Source organism: Pseudorasbora parva, chromosome 4, assembly GCF_024679245.1.
Source record: "Pseudorasbora parva isolate DD20220531a chromosome 4, ASM2467924v1, whole genome shotgun sequence".
Classification (NCBI taxonomy): domain Eukaryota; kingdom Metazoa; phylum Chordata; class Actinopteri; order Cypriniformes; family Gobionidae; genus Pseudorasbora; species Pseudorasbora parva.
The window spans coordinates 16,344,290-16,364,446 of NC_090175.1; the positions used below are offsets into that span (position 1 = coordinate 16,344,290).

At 36.8% G+C, this 20,157-nt stretch overlaps 1 protein-coding gene across 3 annotated transcripts in view; it reads right to left on the minus strand.

Annotated features, from left to right (window-relative positions):
• Nucleotides 1–20,132, minus strand: part of arhgef7b (Rho guanine nucleotide exchange factor (GEF) 7b) — a 41,725-nt gene extending 21,593 nt beyond the window's left edge. The window contains exons 1-6 of one of the 3 annotated variants that reach the window (XM_067441071.1): nucleotides 19,757–20,132; nucleotides 18,075–18,182; nucleotides 10,130–10,214; nucleotides 6,507–6,640; nucleotides 6,063–6,264; nucleotides 1,452–1,540 (exon numbers count right to left, since the gene is read on the minus strand). In XM_067441071.1, coding sequence (XP_067297172.1) covers nucleotides 1,452–1,540; nucleotides 6,063–6,264; nucleotides 6,507–6,640; nucleotides 10,130–10,214; nucleotides 18,075–18,182; nucleotides 19,757–19,912 — 774 coding nt within the window. In that variant the 5' untranslated portion in view covers nucleotides 19,913–20,132. Of the gene's footprint in view, nucleotides 1–1,451; nucleotides 1,541–6,062; nucleotides 6,265–6,506; nucleotides 6,641–10,129; nucleotides 10,215–18,074; nucleotides 18,183–19,747 lie in introns of all 3 variants that reach the window. The other 2 variants (XM_067441069.1, XM_067441070.1) reach the window with 2 other exon arrangements.
• Nucleotides 20,133–20,157: the final 25 nt, after the last annotated feature.

Consider the following 20,157-nt stretch of genomic DNA (forward strand, 5'->3'; position numbering starts at 1 on the left):
GGGAGCAAAAGAAAGGAAACAACGCACACACATACCCATATAAATGACCTGAAATTATATTTATTAGCAGAATTGTCATTGTCAGGATATTGTGTGTCTCTCTTAATGACATAAAATCAAGACCAAACCCGGTGTAGCATCTGCTGGTGGGTGTTTAAACTTGGATTATTAACTCTAAGTAACTCTGGTTTGGCACAGCTTTTAAACCCAGATTAAAGCCTTATGACTGTAAATTCAAGGATTAAGTCTAAAGCCAAATCTGAGAAAACTGGACAATGCTGCTACAAATTCAAAATAACCCTTACACATATACTCGCAATGCAGCATTTTCAGTGACCCCAAAAAGCAAATGAGTAGCATTGCATTGTCTTTAGCTGTGAGAGCTGGTTCATGGATACGCGTCTGTAGTACACATTCAATACCATTCAAAAGTTTGGGATCAGTAAGAATTAAAAAAAGAAAATGAGGGATTTGGTGCATTTCTTATTATTATCATTGTTGAAAACAGTTGTGCTGCTTAATATTTTTGGAAACGATTTATTTGAAAGAGAAATCTTTTGTCTTTATTGACAAATTTACTGCATACTTGCTGAATCAAAGAATTTAGTTCTTTAAAAAAAGACATCTTACTGACCCCAAATGTTTGAATGGTAGTCTATTTATTAACTTTATTATAGCCATATTGATTTCAATAAAAATGAAAAGAGAGGGATTAGCCAATGGTGTTTACATAAGTTGATTGTGTTCCTCATATATACATTTAAACGTATCTATGAGTACACAATCAATTATATATTCATATACTATTACCCTGTTCTAACATTATGAGTGTGCAGTGCAATGTCCAACAGCTCAGGGGAAATCCAGTTAAACACAGAGATGTTGGTCATACTTTGGATTAGGGTCCAATTCTCACTATTAACTATGAATTTTGCCTCAATAAACTCCTAATTATTGCTTATTAATAGTTAGTAAGGTATTGGGCAGGATTAAGGGATGTAGAATATGGTGATGCAGAATAAGGCATTCATATGCGCTTTATAAGAGCTAATAAACAGCCAGTATCCTAGTAACATGCATTCTAATAAACTACATAATAGTGAGAATTGGACTCTAAACTAAAGTGTTACCGAGATGTTTTATGAAAATATTAGATGCTAAAATTGTCTTCCATCATGTGCAACAAGTCTGTTAAAATCTACAAAAATGTGTTGTTTCATAACCCTTCAACGATTATTCATAATGCTGCTATAACAATCACATTGTGATAACCTCCATAATATCTAAACAATCTTATCTGTCGGGCATTGACAGGGTTGGTGGTGTACTTGCCTATTTGGTTAGGGAAATACTAGTGCAATACAATATTCTGCTCTCAAATAATCCCTACAGCTCTAAACATCTTCCACGTGGGAGGTGTTACATGCAACACTACAGCACATCTCTCTTACCACATTATAGTAAGTCTTGCAAAAGTTAGTGGTCTCAAGGCCCTTGGGCGGACTCTTCAGTGTTCCAGACTTGGGAGAGACAGGTTTGTCTGTTTAAGAGAGCAAAAACAGAACAAAAGGTAAGAAGGTCATGTTAGACCAACATCTGGAAGCATTTTGTTTCTGTTATTGAATATTAAAGAACATCTCTCCCGCAGTGAGCAGTCAGGGCAGCAATATTAGATTTTGATATCTAGAGGGGGAGATCTGGGTTTACAGGAAAACATTACACCTCTTACATCAGTTTGAACATTTCAATCCATATGGTTCATTTACACGAATATCCGTAACATAATGTGTGAACTGAACCTCCTGGAATCTTCAAAAAATATCAGCTTGAACATTCCTCATCATGCATGCAAACAATCAGATCATTAGCACTGTTTCCATCCAAAGTTCCTAATTTAACTCCTGTGCAAAATTGGAACATCGCAAAAAACACTTTTCCATCCCATGTGTTCAAGAGAATAAAACCGTCACTTCCAGGGAGACTGATGCTAAATATCTGTAATAAAAATGGCAGATGCTGCAATATGGGAAACCACTGTGGCTCTTTTTTAGTACATCATAAAAAACTCTGACAAACGCAATAAACGCTGTCATGTTATTTTGCGTTCAAATGCCTGCAGTTTGGGAAAACAATCATGTGAGACGCGCATCTGGGAGGTTATTATACCAAATCATTCTGATAACAGACTTCGCTCAGGCATTTCAGAATTATGATCAAACCAACATTTGATCATACAATAAAACTGATCCGCTGGTTAGTCCAGTTATCAAAATCATGTGATGTGCATCCAGGGATTTATTCAGTACAATTTCCATTGTAGTTTGTGTATGTCTTTTTATCTGATGAAAAATGTATCCACCTCAATTAAGCGCTAATTTTTTTGAATTTATCCATATCTTGGCGTTTCCATCCAGTATTTTTAATGCAACATCCCATAATTTGCATAAAAATAGGTGGATGGAAACATAGCTATTGAAAATGATACAATTATTCTCCATTTTGCAAATGTGTTTCTTTTTTTGTTTGTTTCCCTTTGCTTCCCTAAGTTCTCCAAAAGCTCAACTTTACAAACGGAACCATTCACTAGTGTTGCGTACTGAGATAATCATACTTAGCACATCTAGTTTTAAAGGAATAATTCAACCAAAATTACAATTTTGTCAGCATGCATTCATTCCCTCTCGTCCAAGCCTGTATTACAGGTTCTTCCTCTACCTTTGTGTACCATAAAAGAAAGTAAGTGTCACATGTTTGAAATGACATGAATAAATAAAATGACAGAATTTTCTTTTTTTGATGAACTATTCTTTTAATCATTATTTCCTACTCTTGGCTGTGATGCAGCCATTTTTGTGATGACGAAAGAAATCAATACACTATTAATGTCTACTTCAAGTGATGCATTTACCAAAAGTAAATTATATAAAAGAGTCTGGATCACTAAGTGCTCGGAGAGTGGAATAAACTGGAGTGTGAAGAGGAAAGGGGAAGTGGTGTCTTCTGGTCGCTGCACTTCCTGTCTTTGTTTTTAGATTGTGTTTTCCTTCCTGTTAAGCTCTGGATGTTCAAGCTCTGATGTCAACCTAAACTATTTCCATTCAAGCTGGGTTGAATACACATTAAGGCCATTTCCCATACATGAGAGGGAAGCATCTGTTTGGCGTCATTGGGTGTATATGCTATTTATGTTTGGACTGAATAGCAAGGGTGAGAGGTTCTGTTTATACTGCAGCATGCATACACTGAGATAAGGCTTTGTAAGAGCTGGATATTTAAAATATACAGTATCTACAGATAATTAATACTTTCATTCAGCAGGGATGCATTAAAAGACACAGTGAAGACATTTAATTTGTAAAGATTTCTATTTCAAATAAATTGTTTTGTTTTATCTTTCTATTCATCAAAGAATCTTTAAGAAAATGGATCAAGTTTCCACTGAGTCATGAAATGAGAAATCATATTTCCCTTGATCTTTCGACATAAGAGGTCATTGCACCAAAAAAAAAAATCCTGTAAGTTTCAGAACGCAATGCTTTCTTGTAGGTAAAAAAAAAAAAAGCCTCTGAGGTTTACAAGACGTTTTGAAGTGCCAAGTTGTGTCTTTGCATTGTGATCCTTGTGATTCTACCATTACGAAAGTGTGGGCGAACTTTATTTTAATGAAGTTAGTCAGTAACACTATTTCTGCGTCTCAATTTAGCTACTTATACTACACCCTTAAAGGGGTTAGTTCACCCCAAAATGAAATTGATGTCATTAACGACTCAACCTAATGTCGTTCCACACCCGTAAGACCTCCGTTTATCTTCAGGACACCGTTTAAGATATTTTATATTTAGTCCGACAGCGTATCGTAAGTGTATGCACACTATACTGTCCATGTCCAGAAAGGGCCATTAATGACATCAATTTCATTTTTGGGTGAACTAACCCTTTAAATGTACTCTTTTTGTGAAGAAAATTGCAAACTTTTAAATGTGTAGTAAAAATGTATGCAAGCTTTAACACATACTACTACTTCATCTTTAACAGACTCTATCGTAGTTACGTGCATCCTGTCACCGTTTAAACTGCCCTGCCAATCATCGTCACAGTTCAAATCCTCCACATTCAATTTCATTTATTTTCCTTTCATATCGAGATGCAAATATAGTAGCGTGATGATCTGCCAATCGAAGCTCTTTCATGCGGAGACTCTCCTCATGCGTTTGCAGTTTAAATATGATGGTGCATTTAAAAGGTAATGGCCAATCGTATCATTACAAAAGCTTACAATGCTGTTGCAGATTAAATATATTGTGGATAACACTGAATAAATATAATTTTGTCAGTTTAGATAATGAGAAATATTCACTTAAAAACCTCTCTACTTAACCATCGGACTCGAAAATTTGTCATGTTTATATATATATATATATATATATATATATATATATATATATATATATATATATATATATATATATATATATATATATATATATACATATATATACACACATATATATATATATATATATATATATATATATACATACATATATATATACATACATATATATTTCTTTTAAATATATTTTTTTTTACACTTTTTATGTTTGTAATTCTAAATGAATCCTCATCCAACGTGCAATGGGTTGTGGGCAATGGTAGCTGTTAGAGCTAATATTAAGTGTGCTAATATATAGTGTGCGTTGATCTGCACTTTAGAATTGCCATAATAATTAACTACATGAACTAACAAAATTGCATGTAATTATGCATAAGTATAGTTGTAACTACGTAACGTGTAACAAGGACACTGTAAAATAAAATAAAGTGTTACCCTATCATAGCAGTGGGCAGTTACTTCCATGTCTTAAATGCAGCACGCCCATCAAAATGGAGTGTTCGAAAAAGAGGGTCATAAACCGAATAGAATAGTTTATTACTTCTAAATCAGGATGTTTTTTTTTATGTTAACATAATGTTATCAAGATTGAGTGGACTGCAGAAAACCTTATATTAAAAAATGCTGTTCATGGCCCCTTTAAGCTGTATAACCGTTTTCACCATTGATAATAATAATAATAAATGTTTATTGAGCAGCAAATCATCATAATAGAATGATTTGACACTTAAGACTGGAGTAATAATGCTGAAAATTCCCCTTTGCATCACATGAATACATTTTAAAATATATTAAAATAAAAAAAGCTATTTTGATTTTGTAAAAAAAAAAAAAAAAAAAAAAAAAAAAAATCACATTAATTTTACTGTAGTTTATATTTTATTTTTGATCAAATAAATGCCTTGGTGAAAACAAGAGATGTCTTTCCAAAAAAAATTTGGTGGGATGAAAATGTTTGCAGGGAAAGGTCAACTCTAAAGTACAGGCACAACTAGATCAGCAGATTTTTCAAGACTTTGACGTCACATTCAGGCCTTTCGATGAAGCGTCCTAACATTTACTCTTTTTATTCTTCGGTTGCTGCATTGTATCCAGCACCTATACCCAACATGGTTTGAATGCACACACATTTTTCCAGTGTGAGCTTGTAACGGTCACATAATCTCACAGTTTTGGGCTTTTGCAGAGAGCAGCTATTCAGTTCTCTTTTGGCACATTTTCATTAAGCCTGTAAGTCCTCCTATAATCACCCTTTTAATGGACCTGGGCAGATTTTACATTCTCAATTCGTACTGCTTCGTAAAAAATGAGGCTTTAAAAAATATATATATCACTCAAATATTTTAAGCTGGGTAAACCTAACATGCAGCTGCCAAAAGCAATTTTCTGATCTATACACATACTCAGCAGGTCTTTTATGAAAATATTATGGTAACACTAGGACACAGAAGAAAATCAGCAGGTAAATCGGGGATACAAAATTCTCTTATCATCTCTACTGCTTTTCTTGTTTGTCTGTGAGAGGTGTATGAGTAAGACTTTTCCCTCTAGTTAATTTGGCTTGTCCGGTCTTGCAGGAGCCTAGATCTGTTGTCTTCCTACAAGAAATCGTCGTGGTTCAACTTCTGCAACTAAAACTTTTGAAGGTGTAAAAGTGTCAAATACTAACCAGAGCCTTTGATCTCTTTGACATAGTTGCTAGGAAACCAGCCGGTCTTGCCATTGAAAGACCCCTCCCACCACCCGCCGTCTTCCTGCCGCATCACCTGGATGATGTCACCCTTACTGAAGGACAGCTCGTCCTCATTGGTCTGCTGGAAGTTGAACCGAGCTTTTACCAGCACCTGAGGGGCATTGTTTTCAGACATGTCCTACAGAGAAAGGGAGGAGAAAACACAGAGAGAATTTTCAACACATTCTCATTCCGCGTTATTTGTTTGAGGTTTCAATTTACTAGCATACAAAGTATTTTTTTCACTCAAAAACATGTAGCACATAGAGAATTGAACAGTACCTTTGACAATCATTCTTAAAATAAATTCAGTCTGTTTTCCAGGAGCTTAGAAAAGGTATTTTATTCTTCATGAGGGTGTGGAGTGGTTGTGATTCTCACCAGACTGCGGTACTGGTTGTACTTGTGTCTGGATGATCTCCTTTGATTGGGCGAACAGTTGAGCGAGTCGAAGGACTTGATCCGCAGAGAAGACGAGGGACGAGAACACACAGAATTACTCCCACCACCGGACTCTACAACCAGAGAATAATACACACACACACACACACACACGTCCACTTAGCAATAGGGATATTTAAAAGACATTGTTTTTATATACAGACAGATATTAACACCAACAAAATGCGAGTGAATTTCAGCAGTGGGGTGTAACTCAGTCACTCTTACTAGTACTTTTCAATTGTAGTTTTTTAAAAAGGGCATTTGAAATAAACTAAAATAGGCCCTGTCCCAAATGGCACCCTAAACCCTCACGGTCTTCCTCTGAGTCCACACTTGCCGCTTTGACTGCCGGGTAGAAGTCCTCTGCGTAGCTCGCAAACTTGCGGGCTCAGCTGAAGTGCACATCAAGGGCGCACAGCAGCCGCAAATGGGGCGCTCACAAGCAACCTTCTTTAAAGTAGCACTTAAAGGGATACTTCACCGCTTTTTCATATTAAATGTTATTGCCTTAACTAAGATGAGTTGATACATCCCTCTCTCGTCTCAGTGTGTGCTCTTAATCTCTCTGACGCACGGTGACGATCTGATAGCATTTAGCTTAGCCCACTAAGCCCAGTTCATTCACTATGGTACCAAACATCAAGAGATCAAGCTAGATGTGACCAAACACCTCCACGTTTTACCTATTTCAATAAATGAGAAAAACACTAAATGAGAACTATAATGTATGGCGGAATAGCACTTCTGAGAGTACTTCGACTAGTCCCGGCTAAAAAATCCTCCTTCACATCCCACTTAGAAAAGCGTAACGTTTTATTTTGTGTCACCATACTTGGTAGTTCGGCTATTCATGTAACTGTATTTAAATAGGGGAAAGGTGGAGGTGTTTGGTGGCTTCTAACTTGATCTCTGTTTGGTACCATAGTGAATGAACTGGGCTTAGTGGGCTAAGCTAAATGCTATCAGATCGTCACAGCGACTTAATTTACTACTACACGATGCATGCATCAGTGGGCGGGGCTAAAGAGACAATGATGTAGAGGTCTTTGGTTGCTCTGTGATACGCTATAATGTGACAAACATAAAAGAGTCAACTCGTCTTAGTTAAGGGAATAAAATAGTTTAATATGAAAAAGCGGTGAAGTATCCCTTTAAGCTTAAATGACACCCTACGGTCTTGTGGACTTAACGGACACGCACACGCAATGGCCATTGTAAGTCCACAACACGAAAGTGTACATTAAGTGTGCCATTTGGGACAGGGCCATAGTGCAGTGTTCTCAAAAATATAGATTTTTTATACATTTCAACACTGGAACATCAGAAACGCTTCTAGAAATCATTTTCTGCAGAACAGATACACAATACCAGCTGTGCTTTCTCACTCTCTCATCTCTCCGGCAGCGAGTTGACACTCGCCTCCCCTTTAATTTGCTCAGGATGGATATTGTTGGTGTTAAAGGGCTTGTATTTCAGTGGGATTGCGCATATTGCGCATCATTTTACCCATTACCGCAGATTTTGTGCTCACACCCAAAGTGCCGGTACTAAATTGAGTTCTTTTTGCTGATTATTGCTCATAAACAGTTAAATACACACCAAATAATGTCAAAATGCCGTTCTTAGCAGTACTCGCAGTCGCAGTCAGTTATGTTTTAAGAGAATGTAAACAGTTGAGAAAGAAAACCATGTGTGAGGTCTTAAAGTGACAGAAGCCTATTATATAACTGCTGCCAAATTATGAGATAATATTAATATATACAGTCCCTGACAAAAGTCTTGTCGCTTGTGTACAAATTGACCTAAAGTGCCGCTGAAATATATTTCTAATCAAGATTTTTTTACAAGAAATGGCTCATTTTAATCCCACCAGCTTTTGTGATAATGTTTCAGTGAAAAACTAAACTTTCAAAAAGTATTCTAATATTCACAGCTTGGTAAAGCCCATTGAGTCAATTTTTGCAAAGACATAAGTGTTGTCACCTTGTCATATGAGCTTCACCTGTGACTAATAATGGATCAATTAGGTCTCAAGTGTGTATAAAAAGAACCCCAGTACGCTAGACCTTCACATCAACTGCATTTAGACCTCTGCAAACATGCCTAAGATTCACCCTGAGACTTAAGTTTTGATTATCAAGAGGCTGAAGACCAGATCCACTGCTGATGTGGCAGACACCTTCAATGTGTCTCAGCGTCAAGTACAGGGGATAAAAAAAAAGATTTGAAGAGACTGGAGACATTTTGACAAGCCCAGGTCAGGCAGACCCCACAAGACAACTGCTCGAGAGGACCGTTTGTTGGCTTGAAAATCCAAGGCCAGCCCATTTTCCACTGCAGCAGAGCTCCACGAGACCTGGTCACCTGAAGTCCCTGTGTCAACCAGAACAGTTTGTCGGATTCTGTCTCGAAATGGCCTCCATGGTCGAATCAGTGCCCGGAAGCCAGCACTAAACAAAAGACAATTGAAAAACCGTGTGGCATTTGCCAAGGCCCACAGCCTGCTAAAAGGATGGACGCTGGAAAAGTGGCAGAAGGTGGATTTTTCAGATGAATCTTCTGTTGAATTACACCACAGTCGCCGCAAATATTGCAGGAGACCTACTGGACCAGAATGGATCCGAGATTCACCCAGAAAACAGTGAAGTTTGGTGGCGGAAAAATCATGGTCTGGGGTTACATCCAGTATGGGGGTGTGCGAGAGATCTGCAGGGTGGAAGGCAACATCAATAGTCTAAAATACCAAGAAATCTTGGCTACCTCTTATATTCCCAACCATAAAAGAGGCCAAATTCTGCAGTAGGATGGTGCTCCATCGCATACTTCCATCTCCACATCAAAGTTCCTCAAGGCGAAGAAGATCAAGATGCTCCAGGATTGGCCAGCCCAGTCACCAGACATGAACATCATTGAGCATATGTGGGGTAGGATGAAAGAGGACGCATGGAAGACGAAACCAAAGAATATTGATGAACTCTGGGAGGCATGCAAGACTGCTTTCTTAGCTATTCCTGATGACTTCATCAATAAATTGTATGAATCCTTGCCAAACCACATGGATGCAGTCCTTCAAGCTCATGGAAGTCATACAAGATATTAAATTTGGATCTCACAGCACCACAACTTAATTTGCTGACATATATTTGTATCTGCAGTAAATTTGTTCCATTTCTGTATAGGCGACAAAACTTTTGTCTTGCCAAAATTTGACCTTTCTGTCTTGATTAAATGATAAATATTTTTTCTGTGAAAATTATTTATTTCAGTGCATTAAACATCATTTGGGAGGGTTTTAGCTTTTCATATGAGCTATTTCTAACACCAATTAATTAATTAAAAGTCAGGTTAATATCAGGTATTTCTAGAAAATAGATAAGCGACAAGACTTTTGTCAGGGACTGTATATATATATATATATATATATATATACACATTATATACATTACACAATATATATATCACAGTTTTTTACCCATGACATCGACTTATTTTATAAACAAAATAAAACTTATTTTGTAAACTTACTATCAGACGGGTCTGATAATGCAGACATATCTCACCTGAAGTTGCTTTGTTGAGTGCAACCAAACAATTCAAGACTTTGGAGAAGTTCTGGCCCAGAAGCAAGTCATTGGCCTCAAACACCTGCAGAGGGGAAAAATGCCACAATTACATATGCAAAAAACAAAAACACATCTACTTAAATAATGAAGTGGATGAAAACATAGAATCTGCTACTCTGGTCATACTGAAAATTTCTTTTTTTTAAAGGAAATGTATTAATTTTAGATTAGCAAGATCATAAGTCACATGATACGTTCCTTGAGTGCAGTAGGATAACAAGTCCCAACATGACAAATATTGTTTTTCAGTCTGCAATACAAGATTGGCTTAATTCATGACCGTTTAAAATTTTAGGCTAAGTACGATTTTTTATTATTATAAATAAATACTTTTTCAGCAAGAACATGTGAATTGATTAAATAAATAACAGGAAAGAATTGTATAATGTCATGATTTTGATTAAAATTTCAAGTAAATGTAGTTTTTAACTTTCTATTAATTCAAAGAATCAAGATTTCTACAAAAATATTTAGCAACACAACTGTTTTCAACACTGATAAGAATAATAAATGTTTCTTGAGCAGCAAATCATCATATTAGAATGATTTCTGAAGGATCATGAGACACTTAAGACTGGAGTAATGATGCTAAATTAAGCTTTGATCACAAGTATTTTACATTTTAAAAAATATATTAAAATAGAAAACTTTTATTTTAAATTGTAATAATTCTGTTTGTACTGTATTTTTGATCAAACAAGTGCAGTGATGCAGAGCCAAGCACTAAACATGATGAGAAGCTTCATGTCTAAATATTAACCTTGGATGGACAGTTTAAGTAGAGGATGGATTGTAACCCATGTCATTTAACGCTACATATGCAAATCCGGAAGACATGCAAAACGGCCGAACAGTAACAATCATTCATAAGAGTAGGTGCATATTCTGCAGAATTGAATTTCTATTTCCAAATCAAAAAAAGTACATTACATGAACGTACATTCATTTATAATGATCAAAGATTCTCTGTAAAATGTGTCTGCTCCTCGGAGGGAATATTTAGCTAAGCTCAATATTTGTGTGTGTGTGTGTGTGTCTGGCTCTTAGACTACCTGCTGCTCTCTGGGCCATCTGGACACATAAGCTCATCCCAAGCAAAACGAACTGCCCCAAAACTGGCCTGATCTGACACCAGCTTGACTTTAACTCTTCAAAAGATACAAGGCAATAAGATGGAGATTGAAAGTGGTCCTTGATCGGTGTGTACACACACACACACACACACACACACACACACACACACACACACACACACACACACACACACACACACACACACACACACACACACACACATGTTGGTCTATGTGGTTTACAGGGACTCTCCATAGGCGTAATGGTTTTTATACTGTACAAACCGTATTTTCTATCCCCTTACACTGCCCCTACCCCTAAACCTACCCATCACAGGAAACATTCTGCAGTTTTACTTTCTCAAAAAATCATCATTTAGTATGTTTTTAAGGCCATTTGAATTATGAGGACATTTGATGTGTCCTCATAAACCACCTTTATAGAGTAATACCAGTGTAATACCCATGTAGTTAAACAAATTTGTGTCCTCATAAACCACATAAACAGGCTCACACACACACACACACACACACACACACAAACACACACACACACACACTGTTTCTTGTTGGATCAGCTTGTTTGCATTTCACTATGATTATTAAAATTAAAAAACCACTACATTTTGGTCAAATCAACCTATGAATGGTTTACCTCAGTGCACAGCTAGGAAGCATGCAAAAAAATGTAATTTTTACAAAAATGGTGGTTGCAAACCATTTTAATTCCATAATGTATAAGTATCCATGTAAAACAACAATGAAACTTGATTGATAATTTTTTTTAGCATGTATTATAATTTGGGTTCATCTGTCTTAAAAGTAACCTGTAGCTTTATCACAACTATTTTTCTGCTACGCTGATTGGAGAGGATTTTAATTTAATTTAAGAAATTATTCATTTTAATCAGCAAGTACACATTAAATTGATCAGAAATGACAATAAAGATGTTACATTTTAATTGTTATGATTTCTTTAAATAAAACTTTATATCAAATAATCCTGAAAAGATGTGACATGGTTTCCATTATTATGTTTAATAATAATAATAATAATAATAATAATAATAATAATAATAATAATAATAATAATAATAATAATAAATGTTTAATGTCCAGTAAATCATTAGGATCATGTGACACTGAAGACTGGAATAATGATGCTGAAATTTCAGCTTTGCCATAACAGGAATAAATTACAAATGTATTAAAATAGAAAACAGCCATTTTAAATTGTAATAATATTTTTAAGGTTATCTAACATATAAGGATGAATGTGTCAGGATAAAGTTTCTTTCATCAACACCTTTCAGATAATTAAGAAATGTGTTTATTTGCTCAAATGAATTGGGTGAAGCTCTCAAAAAAGAGACACAAAGGCATTCATTCATTAATATTCAGTACTTGATACAAGCCTAAAGTCTAATCCCCAACACTCAAGCACCAACAACAATCATCACACACATCTAAGTCTACATTACATCATCTGCCATCACTGTAGTGGAATTAAATTCCTTCTTGCTCTTTCTCTTTAAACCAGTCACCCAGCCACACCATTTCAAAAAGTAGTTTTAGTGGAGTGCCTCTCTTCATTCCGGCCTGTGCCAAACCCCACAGCACCATTAATGAGCTGGCAGCTCTGCCCATTCAAACACACAACTCCATTCACCACAATAGAGGGCTTGTCTGAACCTCTCACAGCTGGCTAGAAGAACCGAAGACACTGGCACTCATGAAACACAGTTACACACACACACACACACAGAGCCATAACCGTCCCACACAACAACATTCATATAGAGAAACAAATTCCATACAGAGCAACATACGTACACAGCACCAGTAGTGGCTCCTGGCCGTACATTTAGGTAGGGCAGATTCTGGGTCTCTTTATATTCTAAGAGCTGAACACATTTGAAACACTTTTGGCTGAATTTTAATGTCCTGGAGCTATTCAAGGGAGGTGCTCTAAAGAAAATTGACATACTTATACACAAAAAAATTTATCGAACGGCATCTACAATTTAATATATCCTTCTCACATTACGACTTAAAATTGTCTAGAATATCTATTTACACATTACACATCCATTTACAATTTATAATTAATTCAGTGTATACAAAGGTCTGTTTGGTGGGGCTCTGTGGATAGAAATGGCTCATTCTAAAGTAATACAAAACATAATGGTTTATTATACTCCGCTGAAAACATAGTTATGTATATTATATCGCATTTCTGTTAATAGAGCCTCATAAATACTACACGCTGCACCTTTAAAGGGGCCATATAATGCTACATGCACTTTTACAGTTGACTGTACGGAGATGTGTGTTGGCAGTGCCCGTACACAACCATCCTATAATGATAAAAATCCATCCAGTGTTTTTTTTTAATATCCTTATATCTTTTTCCGTCTCAAATGAAGCCGTTTGACCGCAAGACGTCATACGGTCAGACACCCCTCCCACGATTGTTATCTGACAGCAGTGTTTCAACTCAAACCCGCCCTGAGCGAGCTCTCATCATAGTCCGCCATTGTTGATACGCTGGAGCAGAACGGCGTCTAAGCGATAGTGGTGTTCTGTTTTTGGGTGTAATAACGAACACAGCAGTCATTCTGATTTAGGGATGGCTCGGTACCACAATTTTGGCTTCAGTAGGGTACCACAATTAGCAAATAGCATCTGGTTTCAAAAGACATTGCACATACACTAAAGCTATCTGCAAAGCTATCTTCGTTTCGGGATGCTAATGGAAATCAAATTTGAACATCCAAGCGATTTTATAGCATTTCGTATAAACTGTTCCATGGGATTAGCCTAGAAATCTAGACGCAACCTATCGGCAGCAAATCTAATCTGCTGCGAGTATCGTCTAGCAACTCTCAATACCCTTCTGAGCTGTAAAAACCAAACTCTGGTTGGGCCAATCACATTGGCCCTCATTTATCAAAAGTGCGTACACCAAATTTCCAGCGTACACCTTGCGTACACCCAAACCCACGGTGACTTTGAGATTTATCAATATGGACGTTGGCGTACGGCACGCTCAAATCCTATGCCAGCTCAGGAGGTGGTGTACGCACGTTTGAGATAGTGCGAAAATGCGCAGAAAAACAATTCCTAACACCACAAAACGCACTGACAAGATATGCTATATGACCCACTGTTAAAAACCACAACAACAACATTTAGTGTTTATTTTTGTGTAACATGAACGTCAATGTTTAATTTGTGTGACTTTACCAAAGTGTTTGATCTGTAGGCATATGTATTCCTCCAGTCGCGAGCATGTGCGCTTTATCTGACGTTTCAGGCCCGCGCCTGGCCCAGCAGCTGCGCACGGACTGGAACTAAAATAATTCAGACTGACAAAATAATAAAAATGGCCTTCTTCTTTTAAATAATAATAAAATCAATAAAAACGGCATTTTCTTCTAAATAACAAGCGTCATTAAGAATAATAATCATAATAATAAGAAGAAGAATCTTACAAATTGTCATGTAATTATTAATGTGAATGAATCTTACTCCACATCACATCATCATCACTATTGTACACCCCAATACATGTGCCGTGATACGAAATTAAATGCTAATTGTTTCAAAATAGTGCTGTAAAATAATGCAGTGATGGTAATTTATCATCCAAACAGCTATTTAAACTGCTGGAGTGCGCTTCTCAACCCCCACACTAACAGTAGCTACTCGTAATTTGGGTCCATATTTTGTTATTGTGAGCGCCTTTAATCCCACTCTTTAAACTCCCAAATAAAACAATTTCGGGTTTTTTCCACTTCCCTGGTGATGGTCTCGATGGGCGCATCTCAATCATCTCAATAGTTCAGTAGTCAGAGCACTGATCAGGGAGTCAGCCCGTTGACTTATGTCCTAATCAGTGCCCTGACTAAGTGGACTAAAGAGATGATTGAGCGCGCCCGATCTCCACGTCGGAGAAGTTTCGTTTCTTTGCCGTCTTCTGTTTGTCCATGGCGTAAAATGAGGGCGTGTGGGAGGCAGAGACTTGAATATATAGGGGCGTGTTATTCTAATGACGATCGTTTTCAGCCGCGGGATTTATCAAGGGCAAGTATTGCGTACACCTGAATTGCAGAGGTGCGCACAGTTTCATAAATCAGGCGGTGAGAGGAGTGTAAGCATAATCTTACGCCAACATATACACCCGTTTCTACGCAAGATTGATAAATGAGGGCCAATGTGTATAGAGTTGGTGGGCGGGGCTTAACATAATGACGGCCGAGTTGCGCTTGCGTGCTTCTAGTAAACACAGAAACTGGCGAACGGCGGTCTTTCGAATCAGCTTTGGCCGCGACTCTGGAAGACTTGAAGTTGAGCTTTTCTCTGAGAAAAGAACAAAGAACGGCACTGAAGTCATTCTTAAAAAGATGACTTTTTGAGAAAAGCGTTACATTTAAACTAAAACATGCAACCATATTAGATCTGAAAGAAATGCATTACATAGCCAGTGTAAGACTTCATGGATGCAGTAAATCAAAGGTCATGTGACAATTCATTGCACTATAATGTGAATAATTTATGGCTGCATACTGTGCTCTGTATGGCACGCTTTTTCAAGGAAAGACATGCTATCGCCTGTACAGACATAGAGAGCTGCAGGAAAAATGAGCAGAGCTGGATCTGAAAACAACATTCAAGCCATAAAAATAGGTTTAACAACAGCACTGGCTCGAAATCCCAAAAAACTGTGTGTGTGAGGGATCTGATCCAGTCTCACACCAACACCTAGTGGATTTGCGTGAAGTATGAGCTGCCAGAACATCATGTTTACAAACATATGAACTGTTATAGCATATCAACACTGATATTTTTGTTACAATACACTGCCATTTCTAACAAGTCTGGACGGCTCTAGATACATTTTTACCTGGCATTAACATTTGTCAGATGCAACACCCATAACAACTGGCTACACACCCTGTAAATTACTGAAGGGGAAGTGTTCATTATGAAATGTTAAACTTACGAACATACTTACGAATGTAATTCAGCAGTCTATGTTAAATGGTTAGTTCGCCCAAAAAATGAAAATTAATATTACCCCATAATTTACTTCCCCTCATGACATCCAAGGTGTATATGACATTCTTCTTTCAGCCAAACACAATCTGAGTTATATAGAAAAATCCTGATGCTTCCAAGCTTTATAATGGGAGAGAACCATACCATATATTCTGAAGCCCTAAAAACACATCCATCCATCATACAAGTAATCCATATGCCTCCAGGGGGTTAACAAAGGCCTTCTGAAGCGAAACGTTTTTTTTTCAACGAAAAATCCGGTAATTTTCCGGTAAAAAATCCGGTGTCCCGGTAATGGATGTATGTGAGTCGACTGCCGGCAGAAGAGTGACCTCTGACCCGACACATGACGTAGGATGTAGAAGTAGCGTAAACTTCGGTCCCTTCGCTTTACTACTGCCCCTTTTTTAACCCCCTGGAGCTGTATGTATCACTGTAATAATGGACGGATGCACTGTTTGGATTCAAAATCTAAGGTACCATTCACTCCCATTATAAAGCTTGGAAGAGCCAGGGTATTTTTTACATTTTAATATAACTCAGATTGTGTTCGTCTGAAAGAAGAAAGTCATATACACCTAGGACAGTAAATTATGGGATTTTATTTATTTTTTGGGCAAACTAACCCTTTAACAACAGTTTCACTAAGATCACGTTCCCTTTGCAAAATGTAAACTATTTTATTGCACAGCTCTATATATAAACTGGATATACTATATCCAACTTTATCTGCATAAATACAGTACAATTAAGTAAAGATACTATAAAGCAAATATAAGTATTGCTTGTTTATTATGTCGCAACATTTAAACTATATTATCTGACAGCAATATTTTTAAAGTAGGATAAACAGTACATCCACAAACATACAACATGCTCACGTAAACGTAATCGCAACAGCTTGCCTTGTTTGCGTATTGTTACAAAATGCCAACCATATTATCACCCAGCTCTTAATCTGTTAAATGCATCTATATAAGGTATGAATATATTAGGATACTATAAACATTAACATCATGATCTTCTGTAAAGCTGCTCTGTATTGTGAAAATTGCTATTCAACTCAAATTGACTTGACTTACAAGCACATTGCTTTCAGATTAAGGTCCACATTCTGCTTTATTCTGAAAAAGACTGAAAATGGTATTGGGATATTTAATATGTACAGGTAAATCAGCATATTGTGAATAAACTGAGGCATATGTACATTATTTTCTTGAAATACTTCTTCTTGGGATTTATTGTCATATTTGTGTCTCACAACTCAATTCATTCTCATTCATGTTCTTAACAATAAAACATGATTACCTACATACTGCAGGCAACAAGGCTCTTTTAAATAATTTATTGATGATCATTTTTATTTCAATTTGTTTATTTTAATCAAACTGCCTACAACCGATTGACTGTTAAAAGCTGTCTGCAAACAAAAAGTACCTGGACATCTACACATGAGACTTGAAGAAGATTAATGCAATGTTGCATAAATCATTTAAGGAATTGTCATGGTAACAGATAGGTCAAGATACCGCAATACCACTAAATGCCATTGTAACTGATGGAGTAATAACTCTAAAAACAAAACGCACAGACACATTAGTCTGTTCCCAACTCCAGCTGAGACTCAGTCTGGCGACCTGATTTGCTTCAAACCACACAAACAAGTCACTGACTCAATAACAGAAATATACATGAGCATGCAAATGAAATGACTAAAGCAGTAGCGCAAACAATCATGCAATACTCACCTCTATTTGATATAATGAACAGCCTTTCACAAACTCTCTGATATTACTCAAACACTCGTCCTTCCTCGGGTCCTGATAGATCTGAAAATTAAGCGAACAGATGAATCTCTCACGAGACGTACTTTTTAAAAAGGTTTGTCAAAAAATAAACAAAAACGTATTCGAATACGCCATTTGTTTATATCCCAGATCATCGCCCCGTTCCTGCAAAAAGCCACTTATTCTTCATCGGGAAGTTGGCGGAGGAATAGCGGAAATGACGTGCTCTATAGCTGTGGTTGGGTTCAGTGAGAGGGGCATGCTGGCACAGGCAAACACTACCTGGCCTGTCAGAGCAAAGTCTAATCTTCACGATGGGCTGCTGTAACTATGCGACATATTGTTTATACAATACAACGTTTTCAACGAACGGGATATCCCAGAGTTATTGAGCATCACTGTATAAATCGACCATATCAGCCGCATTCTCTAATGTAATTTACAAAACGTTTATGTATTATTAATTAAATGATACAACCACATATCATTTATATCATAGCATATAACTAACCTGCAAAATGATGTTCAACGATAATTTAGCTTTGTTGAAATGTGCTCAAATTACTCTACACCATTAGCATTTTTATATATAGCCTAATTAAAAATTTATAATTATAAAAAGTAATGTTCCACCACCAACATGTTAAAATAAATATTTAGGAAACTATTATAAAGGGGTAATATTTTAGAAATAGGCTATTTTCAATGTTGATGATTCTTTCAATTCTTTTTTTCAATTCTTCCCAATGAACCGGTAAAAACAACAACAATGGATGAGACCTGCCCCATTCACCTGCTATCAGAATGATCGTGAATAGTTTTCTAGTAAAAAAAACAAAAAACATGGACATGGACATGGACATGGACATGGATGCCCTCAAGTCAAAATGTGAATGCGATCATCTCGGAATTACGACTTTAGAACTGGGAAGTAGGACATTTCCGATAGCACGTGAAGGCAGGCAGCATAAACGTTAAAATAAAACCATGGCACATGCTGCTGTTTATTACGTTTTTTAAGTTGAGTAAGTGCATTCACTGTAATTTGAAGTATTTGTTAAGCCATTAGCTCATAAAAACAAAAGATTTGAGAGGAATTCGCTGCATTTATTATTTGTTTACTCATCAGTTATTGGACATGAATTACCTATGTGAATTGCCGGTAGTTCGGTTCAAAGAATCAGATTCGTGAATGATTCGCTAAAATATCCAAAAGAACAATCCGTTCACAAACCGGACATCGTCGTTTCCCCCTCTATCTCTCTCTCTATCTTCTTCTCTCTGCCACAATCAATGGCGGTCGACTCATATTATGGACGAATCCCAAGGTTAATTTCCGTTTATATATTTACTGCCACAGTTTTTTTATTTATGATTATTTAAATACCAGTCTTGCCACGTCAGATTACATGAGATTTTATTGACATATTTATATTTGATCCCCTTTCAATCAGGTGATATAAATAAACCAAATAAATAATTAAACACTATTTTAATATCTACATCTAGGACGTGCGGTGGACAAAACGCGCGCGAACACAAATATAATTGTCATAGTGTTTTTTGTGTAAGTTAACTAATTTATTTACTCGAATATGAAACTGCATTGCATGACTTCGTGAACAACAGCTTACCGTATAAACTGTACCGGGTCGCAGTCTTTCCAGTAGTTTACACAAAACCACTCCATCTCTGAGAGATGCCTGTAGAAATCCTTCAGGATCAGATAGTGTCTTTTTGGGTGATTCCAGGACACCCAGCGTTATTAACCATGTGATGGTCTGTTCAGCAGAATTCATGACCTCATGCGTGTCCAAAGCTCAAAAGCGATAATCCACAAGCAAACGAATATGAAAGCTGTATGAAATGACAGATATCTTGTGTAGGCTAGTCCACAACAGCAGCAGCAGCAGGACATTTGGAGCTAGGGCTCTGATCCCTCCTTTTCCCTGGATGTTAGGGATGACGATTTGTTTAGGGTTATCTGGCAGGTCCGGTTTCTCTCGCCTCTTCTTTCATCTGGCAGGATGTCAGCTAGTGCTAA